Source organism: Dasypus novemcinctus, chromosome 5 (genome assembly GCF_030445035.2).
Source record: "Dasypus novemcinctus isolate mDasNov1 chromosome 5, mDasNov1.1.hap2, whole genome shotgun sequence".
NCBI classification, from domain to species: domain Eukaryota; kingdom Metazoa; phylum Chordata; class Mammalia; order Cingulata; family Dasypodidae; genus Dasypus; species Dasypus novemcinctus.
In genome coordinates, this window is record NC_080677.1 from 12,308,640 (window position 1) to 12,322,732 (window position 14,093).

At 48.2% G+C, this 14,093-nt stretch overlaps 1 protein-coding gene and 1 long non-coding RNA gene across 8 annotated transcripts in view; one reads left to right on the top strand and one right to left on the bottom strand.

Annotated features, from left to right (window-relative positions):
- Window positions 1-553: 553 nt before the first annotated feature.
- On the bottom strand, window positions 554-2,287 carry LOC131278455 (uncharacterized). The gene is made up of 3 exons (XR_009185737.2): window positions 2,230-2,287; window positions 1,513-1,601; window positions 554-828 (listed from the first exon to the last, which is right to left on the bottom strand). It is a non-coding gene; the product is annotated as an uncharacterized lncRNA (long non-coding RNA).
- Window positions 1,984-14,093, top strand: part of URGCP (upregulator of cell proliferation) — a 36,922-nt gene continuing 24,812 nt past the window's right edge. For 6 of the 7 annotated variants that reach the window (XM_071215058.1, XM_058296717.2, XM_058296715.2 and 3 more), the window contains exon 1: window positions 2,007-2,080. Coding sequence is in view for 2 of the 7 variants with exons in the window: in XM_058296713.2 (XP_058152696.1) it covers window positions 2,067-2,080 (14 nt within the window). In the remaining 5 variants the exon portion in view is untranslated. Of the gene's footprint in view, window positions 2,081-14,093 lie in introns of all 7 variants that reach the window. The other variant, XM_058296714.1, reaches the window with a different exon arrangement.

Sequence of the window (14,093 nt, forward strand, 5' to 3'; positions counted from 1 at the left end):
CCACGCAAGTAAAATCTGGGCATTTATAATCAATAATGGGGAATCGCAGTCTGTCAATCAGCCTCTTTATCACTTTTCAGCCCTGTACTCTCTATTTGGGACCCATGATCTGCTATTTTCTCCCTTTTTTCATCTCTTCCTATCTGAATAAATTACTGGCCTAATTCACCTGCTGTGCTCTTGAAATTCATTTCTGCAGCATAGTGGAGAACCTAGACAAGATCCGGTAACACTGGTGTTTGGAAGAAAGCATCGCCTTGGTGATGCCTCAATTTGGACTTTCTTCAAAATCATAAGCTAATAAATTCCCATTGTTTAAGCCAACTCATTTCACGATATTTGCTTGAGCAGCCTAAGAAACTTAAAGAGCTAAAAGGAATATGTATCTGACCTCCCTGACTCCAGGGGCACACTCCAGTCTTCCATCAGGCCATTTACATATTGCCTACGCCCATACCCTTCCTAAGCCTGATTTTTCCTGATATTTGGGTCTTTGGCTATTATATATCAGTTCTAATCTACCGAGCATTAATTATTTTCTGAACACAAGGCAGCAATTGTGAGTTTCCATTTTACTGAAGGAGACAATTAGGCTCAGAAAAGTCGAGTGGCCTCTGCAGAGAGGGAAAGCGGCCATGTGGTAAAGTATTAATCACGTTACAATATTAACTCATTTAGTACTAATAGAGAGGAAGGGACTTATTCTTATCCCCATTTTTCAAGTGAGGAAACTGTGGCCTTGCCCGAGGTCACAGAGCTGGTAAGTGGTTTTCTGGCTCCAGAGCCAAGGATTTCAGCCATCACTTTGCTTTTTCCTATTATTAGGAGCTAAAAAAAATAAAATGATTATTAATAATACATAATATTGATATGCTTGTATAAAGAAATATACTGGAGACACCTCAGAGCCCCAAAAATCCATGCCCTACTTCCTCCTTGAATTCCCTCCAGTTTCCTCTTTATCCTTTGAAACGTGAAATCCCCACCAAGGCCGCTGGCCTGATAGCCAACCAAGCCCCTGGTTCATTAGGTTTGACCCAACACAAGATAAAGCCCACTGCCCTAAACCCACCCCTGTGAGATGGACAAACCTTCCTCCAATCAACAGGGGTCCAGCTGATTTCCTTTTTAAGTCTCTACAAACATTTGCCGTCCCTACAACAGAGTCACTTCTCTTCTTCCACCTGATCTGGCTTCCTTTGTTGCTGCAAAACTCTGTTGTCCAAATAAAATGCTGTATTCTGCAAACTCATGCCCATTTGTCTTTCGACAAATTCTATCAGCAATGTTGACATTTGTCCAGAGCTTTTTATTTAAGTTTTCATTTAAAGAGCTGTCGTTTCCGAATATCTCATTTTGCAGAGACAGGAATTGTACTTTCCCAAATACACACAGCTCGTGGGCGGTATGATGAAACCTTGGAGCTAGAATCTAGACTCAGTATTATTATATTATATTATTATTACTATTGCTAACCAATTCAATATAAAGTAATAAAAATGTCTTGCATACCTTACTGCTTCACAATATGATTTTCACACATTTTAGGGAGGATAACAGGCTGAGAGAGGCAAACTTGGCCAGACCACACATCAAGGAACCTGGAAAGGTACTGTTGCTTAATAATGACAATGCCTTCCGCTCCAGGGCTCAACAAAAGGCTTTTCTTAAGGAAATTAAAACCAAATCTCAGAGATGTGGGCCCCGGCCCGCAGCTAGATCGTGGCCCCCGCTGGCTGGTGGCCCCGCGGCAGCGGGCTCCGGCGCTGGGGCGGTGGGCTGGCCCTGGCCTCGGGCTCCCGACCCTCCGGCCCCGAGTCGCCCCCGTGCCCCCCCAGTGCTGCCCGCCCCGGGACCCCCGACCCCGCGCCCCCTTCCCCCAGGCCTGCGACCCTCCCGGGCTTCCCCGCCTGGGCCTGTCCCCTGGTGCCCGACCCCCCCACCCCGCCCCCGCCGGAGCGCGGCCGTCCGGGGCGGACGGGCTGGCGGGCGGAGGCCCCTCCCCGGCGCGGAGTCGCCGCGCGGAGGAAGCGGGGGAGGCGCCGCGCCGAGACCTCGCCGCGCTCATGGCGTCTCCGGGGTGAGTGTGGCGATCGGGGGTCGGGCCGCGCCGGCACCTGCGGGAGCGCAGACCCGAGGCCTGCGGCCCCGCCCGCGGACCCCGGCCGGAGGGCGCCCCCCGGCCCTCCCCGCCCCCGGGCCCTCCCGGCCAGGTCCGTCCCCGCCGACCTTGGGCGCGCGCGGGCGCTGCGGGTCGGGGCCGGGGGCCGGCGGGCGGCGGGGCCGGGCGGGGGTCCGAGCGCAGGCGGCGCGCCAGGGGCGCGAGGGGAGCGGCGCGGCCGCCCGTGCGGAGGGCGCGGTGCGGGCCGGTGCGGGCGCCTCGGGGCCGGGAAGGCGGGCGCGGGCCGCGGGGCCTGGCGCGGGGCCTGGGCCGGCGGCAGATGTGTCATCGCGCCCCCGCGGGCGGTGCGGAGGCCTCGGAGCCGCTGCAGGGCGCTGCGGGCGCAGGGCCTCCGCTTCCGGCCCCCCGGTTTCCAGCCTGCGCGCGGGGAGATGATGCCCGGCTCCCGCCGCCGGACGCGTCCAGAGTGGCAGGCGGCGAGCCCCGCGCCGCGGCCGGGCGCCCACCGCCCTTCCCTGCGAGGCCTGCTTTATTCTGACCTGGCCTGCATTCTACTTTTTTTTTTTTTTTTTACTTGTCAAAGTGTTCATTCTGTGCGGAAACGATGGTAACACACACAGTTTATTTTAAAAAACCCAAAAACCTCACTCGGCAAAACAAAATTTCAGCCATCCGTTATTCCCTTTTTTGTTTGTTTTGGTAGTTTTACTAGGTTATGAGATCTGGGATTGACAGATTTAATCCACCACGATCCTTCTACGGACGAGGAAATTTAGACACCAAGGTCATCACTTTGGTTGGTAGAAGTCTTCCTTTGACTGGTCCGTCATCCAGAGGGACTTAGACCTGGTGATGTGATAGCGATTCAAGCGCTACATCTTTACATCCAAGGGTTTTTCCAGGTATAACCCGCAGGCCTGGGGATCCCGGCTCTTTCCCAGGTGAGGCCAGCACTGTGGGATGGTCTGGTCCCGTGAAATGAGCTTGAAAGAGTGTGCAGGGATTTGAATTCAGCCAAGTCTTGAGCAGCATGCACCTGCCTTACTGGGCTTCTCATTGCCAGCTGAGTGCCCAGTACTTTGAGCTTATAAACAGAATAAACAACTGCCCATCCCTGGACAGGCCCATCCAATTGACCCTGGGGTTCAAGGTTCCTCTGCATTCCTTCCCCGCGTGTCAGGGAAGGGTGAGGCAGGGAACCTGTGACAGCAGTGTCGGCACATAAGCCTCTGTAGGGCTGACATGAGGCTTGCCCTAAACATTGTGATATATTTGGCTGGCAAGGCCGGGCAGGCATGTGGCACACTGCGGGCATGTCACTCAGAGGCGGACTCAATGCTGGGTGGTCCCCTGCTGTGCACCGCATAGGGCCCAGGTGAGGTCCCTGTCATAGGTGACCGTAGGGCAGACTTAAGATTTGTGAGTCACTGCATGCGTGCCCAGTCTGTAGTCATCTATACTAATATGGGGGTATCCGTTGCAGATTGGGGTCCCTAAACTTTCAGTGGGTTTGATTTCATCTGATGGGGAAATTCTGCATTTGTTACGGTGTGGACACGCCTGGGATGGGCGTAACCACTGGACAGACTTCCCTGGTAGAGCGGAGTCCAGCCAGGGAGGCAGGGCTTCCTTGAGGCTCTCTGGCCTGTCAGTCAGTTGATCAGCAAACGTCAGACCTCTTTGACTTGGTGTTATGGGGAGAAGTCCAGAGATACGGGGGTGGGGGGGTGGGAGGGAAGTGATGATCTGAGGCTGGGCTGTTTTCGAAGGTGGAGTCTGCCAGACCAGTGCTCTCTCCTTTGGGAGCGAATCCAGGAGAGACTTGGGAAGCAAAGAAGAAAGCCCCTTTGTGGACCTTAGCCATTTGCTAGCCATTGCGCTGAAGTTAACGGCAGGAATGGAGGCATCATGGGGAAAAGACACAGGCGAAATGAGCCCCCGCTGGCCGGAGCTGGCGGCTGGGGCCCTGGCTGCAGGCTGCACTGGAACCTTCTTTGTGGACAGCAGGGCTCCCTGAGGGTGTTTTTAAGTGGGGGAAATGTCAGTCTTGGAAAATCCGTGTGACAGCATTTGTGGAGGAGGCAGCGGAGTCAGGAGAGATGGAGGACAGTGCCTTTGGCTCACCAGCCTGTTACCATCTGCTTTCCATCCCTGCCCTCTGCTGAAATGGCTCTTCCTGCAATTTCAGGAGAACTGGACCCTGTTTACCAGCTCCCACTCCTTCAGCCCTCCTCTCTCGTCTTTAACACTTGCCTGACTTTCTTGCCACTACTCAGACTGTTGGGGTGTCCTTGGGGTCTCTGGTCAGTTGCTGCTAATCTCAACGTTCTCTCTGTATGATGGCATCCGTTTCGTGGCTTTAACTAGGGACTATAGTTCATGGACGAGCTTCTGGGGTCCCTGTGTTCCCTGAAATTGTATGAATTGTTTGAGGTGGTTTGTGTTTTCCTGGGACCATCAGATTCTCGAAGGGGCTTTGGGTCTGGTGTTACAACCATCCGTGCTCCTGAATTTCCAGATTTGCATTTCGAACTGCAGTAGATGCACATCCCTGGAAGGGCAGTTCCCGAAGTTTCTATAACAAACCTGGCTTACCTGTGCAAAAAATATTGGTGGTGTTTTTTTTTCCCACATTGTTGGATAGGTAACTTGAAAAACAAAAAAGTATGAAACAAAATAAAAATAGAATGTAATCTGAGCGAGTTAAGGTCAGCACTCTTAAAATCTTGGTATATTTTTAATTTTATCCTCAAGACAGCCTTATAGATACAGCAGTAGTCCCCCGCCCTGCCTTGATTTGGCAAGTATCCTCATAGACCTTTTCCTTTGCATTTACGCATTATGTTCTTTCCTCTGTCTTGGTTTTGTGTGTGGATTTGGTTGTATTTGCTTTTATGTAAATGCTGTCATATAGTTCTGTAGTTTAGTTTATTTGCTTAACAATCTGCCTTGGAAGTTTTTACATGTCACAAGGAACAGATCTACCTAAATTTTACCAGTTACATATTATTCCATGATGTGGTTACTATTATTGAGTTAAGAATGTTTCTAGTTTTTTTTCTGTAAGATAATGCTGCACATTTGTCTCTCTCTATGTTCCTGTGATAGTGTTTATCTAGAGCAGATACAAAGAATTGGGCTTCTCGGTCAGACAGCCTGCCCATTTTAAAATTGATATATCGAATTATCCTGGTAAATGGTTGTACTACCTTACCTGTCCACCACCAGATTTTAAGGGTTCCCTGAGCCTCCCCACACAGGATGAGATGAGACTTTAGAAGGTCTGCGTGTCTGATGGGTGAAAAATTAGCTCTCATCTTTATTTGCATTTTCTTCCTTGCTTACTGATGAGGCTGCTCATCTTGTTACATTTTTTTGGCCCTCTTTTTTGCATTTTCTGTGGGTTGACGTGTCTTACTGATTTGCAGGGGTTCTTTCTGTGATGGAATATCGCTTGTCTTCCCGTGCTGTTTTTCACAGTTAGTCTTGAAACCTCTTGGAATTAATTGTAATGAATGATGTGAGAAAGAGTTCCACCTTCCACCCCCACACACACTGTGTCTCATCCATTTATTGACCAGTACCTTCTCTCTGTGTGGATTCGAAATGCCTTTTATAATGGTGTTAATCAGAGAAGCTGTTCTAACCGCCTCTGCCTCACCGGATTGGTGAGGGAGGATTCCCATCCCAGGGCTCCGGGCACGGCCGAGGGCGTGGCGCGGGCACTGGACAGGTGAGCTGGATGGCCGTTTATTAGTCGTGGGTTCTCACCGCCTGGGGGAGGAGGACACTGCCCCCCACACGGGGGTTGCGCTTGGGAACTGAGCAAACAAGCAGGGCTCTGGGGAGGCCCTCGGTAGTAGCCAGGGGGTGGGGCGCCTGCCTCTGGCTGATGGTCCCGGGGCTGGGCTGCTGGGGCATCAGCAGGTGCCCCACCTTGTCCCCTTGGTAAGGGGGTTGTTTGGCTAAGGGGCCTCATCTAGGGGAGCGGGGTGGGGTAGGGAGCTGCAGGGAGGCCCTCCCAGTATGCCCCGGGTGCCGGGCGGCACATGCACTCGACCTTCAGTCAGACCTCACAAGACTTTCAGTTTAGACCTTGGTGACAGCTGAGACTTCTAGGGCGTAGGGAGCTTGCAGGCCACATGATGGGGTGGTCACCAAAAACAAGGATTTTAGAGGTGCTCCCTCTGGGGCCGGCCAAAAGCCGCTGAACCTGGGTGGCACTGGTCAGGGAGCGGGAATTTAGACCGAGTACTGCCTGCGGCAGTAGAGACCCAGCTGCTCTGTGACTTAAATAGGACCTCTTTGGGAAGCCTTTCAGTTAAGCCAGGTGGGCAGCCGGGGGCCTGCAGGAGAGGTGGAAGCTCTTTTGAAGGCCCCTTCTGAGAGCTGTGCATTCTGGGGAGTGATATCGGTCCTTTGTCTCTCTCAGTGGAGCCTGGAGCTCTGACTGCGATGTGTGTTCCGGCAACGCCTTGCCTTCTGACCTTAGCACATATATAGAGATGTGCGACCTGGATTTATATTTTGCATATTTGTGAGGGAGGAGATTCCCGGAGTTCTTTACTGCAAAAGGGGCCATGGTCTAAAGAGTTTGGAAACATGGACAGATTGGGGCCCCCGTTGGCCAGGGGGTCCCCTCCTTTACCAGGGAGGAAGAGCAGCAGCTCCCCGCGAGCTCCATCGCAGATGGTGGCGCTGTGCTGGCACAGCGAACAGACTCGCAGTGCTGCCCGTTGCGCTGACCCCAGGGGGCTCTCAGCTGCCCAAGGGGTCTGGGAGAAGGGCGGCCGCCCCCAGCATCAGCGGCTCTGGCCGAGGACTGAGGGCAGGGGAGGCCCTCTCTTCTCCTGCAGGTGGGCTCTGCCAGAGGGCCGAGGCGCGCACCATCCCGCAGCAGGGGGATGGTAGCTGGGCTGGTGGGGTGCTGTTTTCCTGACCCAGGACGCAATGGGCAGCGGGTGGAGGGCCTCCACTTCCAAAGAGCCCTGGGTGTGGCCGGCAGCTGCCACTGCACTGGCCTGGCGTGGGCCCTCGAGAGCAGTTCATGCATCAGACGTCCACAGGCAACTTACTGGCCATCGTGAGTGGACTGCGGGCCCCAGGAGTGATCGTGAGTGGACTGCTGACCGCAGGAGTGGGGGTTCCTGAGTGCCTGCTCTATGGTAATTCCGTGAGCAGACTCTGGAGCCTTTTTTTGGGGGGTGGGGCAGGGAGAGGGCAGGATATGTTTCCGGATTTGCAAGTAACAGCCTCAGTGAGGTTAAGTAAAATTTGCAAATGAGGAATGTGCTATCTCCAGAACCCCAAGAGGCCTGAAAGGCGTCAGGCTTGTGTTAACCCTGTGGATGCTAAGGGGCAATTACTCTTGCCTGATGGTGTCAGGGATAGAGCGGCCCTCCGTTTCCCAAGCTCTTCTTAGGAATTTTCTGGAGGTGACCGTCTCTGGTTGTATTTTTATGTCCTGAATGAGCGTGTCAAGTGCAGTGTTTCTTGGAGGAGGATGTCGTCCATGTAATGTCCTCCTTGTCCTCCTGGAGGAAGTCCTGGGCGAGAGCTTGCCTGCACAGATGAGTGTGATGGCAAGGCTCGTGAGGTGCCCATAGGTAGCCTGGTAAAGGTGTATCCTGTCCCTTCCGAGGTAGAGGCACTGAATAGAACATATTAGCCTAATTGATAATAGCCAAATAAATATCTGTTCTAAATAGTTACTGCAAAAAAAAAAAAAAACCAACTTCTTGCTTTTTGGATGGAGTCAGTCATTTCAGTAAGAATGGGTGTTGGGTATGGGGTCTCAAGGAATGGGACCACTACATTAAGATGTTGGTAATTCCACCGCGAGGTGCCTTCTTTCCAACTCTAAGGACAGGCCAGTTGGGTTGATACATGGAGAAGCCATGGGGATAATGACCCCTAAACTAAATAGGTTTTGTCCACTGGATTTCAGTCCTTGAAGGCCCTGTTTTAATTTCTATGGCTTTATTAACTATTTTACCTGGAGCGTCCACGAGGTGCATTTTTGTCAAGCCAGTGTGTAAGTGCCAAAGACTTAACTGTAATTGGTTACTCGTTGTGATATACTCGCTATGGGGTTTGTTAGCACAACCGCTGAGAGGATGGGGATTTAGGCCGGGCAGTAGTTCTGGTGGTTACGATGAGGAATGTTGTTTGTCCTCTTTCATATTCAGTAGCTCCCCTAGAATTACAGAGCCATGTTTAAATTTAGGGGGCTCGCCAGGTGTAACTCATTTGAGCCTCTGCAGGGACAGAGTCCACAAAGGTTTGCCACCTGGGGCATTTCAGCAGCTGTGGAAGGTAATTTAGAGGCGGTGGGTGGCATGAATTCTTTTAGTAGACTTTGGATTTCCAATTGGGTTAATCGTTGATTTTGTTTCCATTTCATTTTTTGTTGTTTCCTCCCGCATCCGGCTTGCGCTCCCCCCCTCTCCCCTCCTCACCCCGTTCTCTCTTTCTCTCGGGGCCTCTGTGTCCTGCTCCTATTTATAAACCTCTTCTTCCAGAGAGCCTTCAGTCAGCACCCTCAGGGGCAGAGGCCCGGGGCATGTTGGCTTTTACAGCGTTTGAGGACCCCGGGCTTGCGTCCTGCTTTGAGTTGCCCGGGCTGCGCCCCGTGGCTGCTTTTCCCTCCAAGGCGGAGGCTCAGGGTCTCTGCTGCTGCAGTGGTGCGGCCAGCACCCCCCCGAGCGTTTCAGGGCCCCAGGGAGCTGTCAGCTGTGGGGCCTGTGCACATCCACGACCCCCTGCTCTCTTGCCCTTCTCCTCTCTGCCCTAATTGCCTCGGGGTATTTTGGATTTCTTACCGTGTAAAGCGGTAGCTTTCAGTTCCTGTCTCCCTCTGACCACCTCCCAGGCCGCTGCCTCCTTCCCCAGGGAGTGCCAGGCCATCTCCTGGGCGTCAGGGCCCACACCCGGTCGGGTGGTTTCGTCTGGGGCCGGTGCCATCGGGCCCTGTGACCGGATGACTCGCCCTTTGGCCTGCCGGGGAGCAGCAGTGCCAGGCCCAGCCCAGGCTCCTGGCAGCAGGGGAGGCTGAGTGCCGAGGGTTCCAAATGCTCCTTCCTCCTTGCCCGTTGGGGCCAAGGCCATGGGCTGATGTCCAGGGCGGCCGGGGGCGTGCAGAGCAGCTCAGGAGGCTGGCAGGCCCGCCGTCCGGCCCTGAACGGCTCTCTGAGGCCGTTGTGGGTCTTGTGTCACTCTTCCTGGGTGGGGGTCCTCTCCCTGCAGACCCCACAAAGGGCCGTTCCGGTCCCCACCTGGGGCATCCAATCACGTGTCCCGTGGCAGCCCCAAGCATCCCCTGCCTGGAGCGACACCTGTTCACCGCTTTGCCCATTACTTGGTTGTTACTTTGTTGGTGAGGTACAGGATTTCTTTATATATTCTGGATAGTAAACTCTTATCAGATATGTGGCCTCTAAATACTCTCTCCCATTGTGTAGGTTGTCTTTTCACTTTTGTGACAAAGTCTTTGATGTGCAAATTTTTAAATTTTGTGGAGGTCCCATTCATCTATTTTTTTCATTCATTGCTTGTGGAATTTTTTCTTGATTTCCTCTTTAGTGTGTGGAAGCTTTACTGATGTTTTTGAGTTGATCCTGTACCCCACCACTTTGCTGAATTTGTTTATTATTGGTGGCTCTGGTAGATTCGTTGTGGATTTTTCAGCATTTTCTATAGATAGGATCATATCATCTGCAAGTAGGGGAAGTTTTAGTTCTTCCTTTCCAATTTGGAGGCCTCCTTTCTTCCCATGCCTCATTGCTCTGGCTGGAGCTTAGAGTACAACACTGAATACCTGTAGTGACAGTGGGCATGTCTTGCTTCTGATCTTAGAAAGCTTTCACCACTGAGTAGATGTTTGCAATGGATTTTTCTTATGTGCCCCTTATCATGTTGAAGAAGTGTTCCTCTAGTCTTAATTTTTTTTATCAAGAAGGGGAGCTGGATTTTGTCAGAAGCCTTTTCTGTGTCAGTTTAAATGATCATATGGTTTTTTTTCCCCCTTTGTTCTATTAATATGGTATAGACACAGTAGTTGATTTTCTTATCCACCCTTGCGTGCCTGGAAGAAATCCCATTTGATCATGGTATATAATTCTTTTAATGTGCTGTTGGAGTATGTTTACTAGTATTTTGTTGAAGATTTCTGCATCTGTATATTATATTGATCTGTAATTTTTTTTCTTGTGGTATCTTTAGGGGCGATGTTGATGGAATGAATTAGAGAGTGTTCCCTCCTTGTATTAGTCAGCCAAATGGGTGCTGATGCAAAATACCAAAAATTGGTTGCTTTTTATAAAGAATATTTATTTGGGGTAAGAGCTTACAGATACCAGGCCATAAAGCATAAGTTACTTCCCTCACCAAAGTCTATTTGGAGCAAGATGGCTGCCAACATCTGCAAGGGTTCAGGCTTCCTGGGTTCCTACGTTCCTGGGGCTTGCTTTTCTCTGGTTTCAACGTTCCTTCCTTCCTGGGACTGGCTATTCTTTCCTCTGCGTGCTGACATCCCAGGGTTCCAGCTTAAATCTTCAGCATTAAACTCCAACATCAAAACTCTAACATCAGGCGGCGGACTTGGCCCAGTGGTTAGGGCATCCGTCTACCACGTGCGAGGTCTGCAGTTCAAACCCCGGGCCTCCTTGACCCGTGTGGAGCTGGCCCATGCACAGTGCTGATGCGCACAAGGAGTGCCCTGCCACGCAGGGGTGTCCCCCGTGTAAGGGAGCCCCACGTGCAAGGTGTGTGCCCAGTAAGGAGAGCTGGCCAGGAATGGCGCCGCACACACGAAGAACTGACACAACAAGATGATGCAACAAAAAGAAACACAGATTCCCGTGCCGCTGACAACAACAGAAGCGGACAAAAGAAGATGCAGCAAATAGACACAGAGAACAGACAACGGGGTGGGGGTGGGGGTAGGGGGGAGGAGGATGGGGAGAGAAATAAATAAATAAATCTTTAAAAAACAAAACAAAACAAAACAAAAAACTCCAACATCAGAAAACCCTCAGCTCTGTTTTTTGCCATGCCTTTTATCTCAATGCCCTAATCATAACTCAGTCATGCCCAGGTACAGATCAGATTACAAGCATAATCCAATATTTCTTTTTGGAATTCATCAATAATATCAAACTGCTACACTCCTCTTCATGTTTTTTGAAGAGTTTGAGCAGAATTGGAATTAAGTCTTGGAATATTTGGGAAAATTCCCCTGTGAAGCCATCTGGTCCTTTGCTCTTCCTTTTTGGGAGGTTTTTGATTATTGATTCAATCTCTACTAGTTTTTGGTTTGTTGAGATCTTGTGTTTCTTCTTGAGTCAGTGTAAGTAGTTTATGTGTTTCTAATCGTTTGTCCATTTCACTTAGGTTATCTAATTTATTGGCATATAGTTGTTCATAGTATCCATGTATAGTCCTTTTTATTTTAGTGGGGTTGGTAATAATGTCCCTTTTTTCGTTTTTGATTTTCGTTATTTTATCCTCTCTGTTTTTTCCTTTGTCAGTGTAGCTAAATGTTTGTCAATTTTATTAATCTTTTCAAAGGACCAACTTTTGATTTTGTCTAATCGCTCCATTTTTTGTTTGTTTATTTCCATTTCATTTATCTCTGCTCTAATCTTTATTTCCTTCCTTTTGCTTGCTCTGCATTTAATTTGCTCTTCTTTTTCTATTTCTTCCAGTTTTGAGGACTGGTATTTGATTTGAAGTCTTCTTTTTTAATATAGGTATTTAGAACTATAAATTTCCCTCTCAGCACTGCCATTGGTGCATCTCAGAAGTTTTGGTATGTTGTGTTTTCATTTTTGTTCACGTCAAGATTATTTCTTTATTTCCTTTGTGAATTTTTTCTTTGGTCCATTGGTTGTTTAAGAGTGTGTTATTTTATTTCTACATAATTGTGAATTTTCTAACTCTTCCTCTGTTATTGATTTCTAGTTTAGTTCCATTGTGATTGGGTCTATCCTGGAGTACCCATGTGTACTAGAGAAGACTGTGTGTTCTGCTGCTGTTGGGTGAAGTGTACTCTTATGTCTGTTAGGTTTAGTTGGTTTATAAAATTGTCAAGTCTTCTTATTCTTTATTTATATTCTGTCTAGATATTCTGTCCATTATTGAATGTGGTTTCTTGAAGTCTTCTATGTCTGATGTAGAACCTTCTCTTTCTACCTTCTACTCTGCCAGCATTTCCTTCATATATTTTGGGCTCTGCTGTTAGGTACGTACTAGTGAAGCTGTATCAGCTCTCTTTGGTTACTATTTGCATGGTGTATTTTTTTTCCATCCTTTCACTTTCAACCTGCTTGTGTCTTTGGATTTAAGGTGAGCCTCTTATAAACAGCGTATATTTGGGTCGTACTTTTATTTTTTATCCATTTTGCCTAGCTCTGTCTTTTTTAAAAAAATTTTTTCTTTCTAAAATTTGTATCTTTCTCTGTCTTTTGACTGGAGAGTTTAACTATTTCCATTTAAAGTAACTGCTGATTATGCAGGACTTTCTTCTGCCTTATTGTTGTTTGGTCCTTGTGAGTCATACCTTTTTTTGTGTCCCTCAGTTCTCCCATTATTTCCTATTTTCACTTTTATTTAATTTTTTGTAGTGTACTATTTTTAGTCCCTTCCCATTTCCTTCTGTGCATATTTCTCAGGTATTTCTTTGTGGTTACCATGGGGCTTAAATTTAACATTCTAAACTGTAACCATCACATTTGATTTATATTTAAATAATTCTTGGTTGACTTTTTTTTTTTCTTCTTTCAGCCTTCTAAATATTTTGTCCTACTGCCTTCTTGCCTCCATGGTTTCTGATGAGAAATCAGCACTTAATCTGATTGGGGCTCCCTTGTACATAACATATTGCTTTTCTGTTTTAGCTTTCAGAACTTTTCCTTGTCTTTGGCATTCTGTAATTTTGACAACTGTGTGTCTGAGCATGGTTCTCTTAGAGTTTATCCTGTTTGGGGTTGGTTGGGCTTCTTGAATGTGCATATTCATGCCTTTCATTATTTTTGGTAAGTTTTCAGCCATTATATCTTTGAATATCTCTCTGTGCCTTTATTTCACTCTTCTTCTGCGACTCCCATGATGCATATATTGCTACCTATGATGGGGTTCCACAGGTCTCGTAGGCTCTACACACTTTTTGTTTTAGTTTCTTTTCCCTTCTCTTCCCTTTTCTTTCATTTTAAAGTAATATGAATACTTTAATACTGGTATGAACAGTGTTCTTTCAAAGTGCCAAAGAGGAAAGATGAGTTCTGCCTTGTGAGTTGGAAAACGGGGCATCTTCATAGAATAATAATGATAGGTATTTGCTGAAATGTTTCCCAAATGCCAGGAAAGTGCACTTCCTTTATATGCATTATAGCCGCTAATCCTCCTAACAATTAACAAATTTTTTTAAATTATTTTTTTTATTAAAGCAGTTGTGAGCTTATAAAACAATCATGCCAAATGTGCAGAATTCCATACATCGCCAGCACCTTACATTGTTGTGGAACATTTCTTACAGATTATGAAAGGATATGATCAGACTGTTACCACTATGGTCCATAGCTTACATTTGGTGTATTTTTTCCATATGCTCCCTATTATTAACAGCCATGTATTATTATTGTACATTTGTTATAGTTAATGTGAGAACACTCTCTATTTGTACTGTTAACCACAGTCCATCTTCTACCACATGGTTCACAGTGTTATACAGTCCCATGCCCATAATACACAGAGTGTACCAGTGGTTCTCACTTTCTTCATGGAGTTGTGCAGCCATTGCCTCAGTAAATTTTTGAACATTTTCCTTAGTCCAAAAGAAATACTTCCCTATTATTGACCCTTGGCATTGGTTTAGTACCTTCTTTGACGTTGATGCAAGAATATTACAATATTGCTGTTAACTGTAGTCCATAAGGTATATTGATTGTATTTTCCCATGCATCACCATATTTTC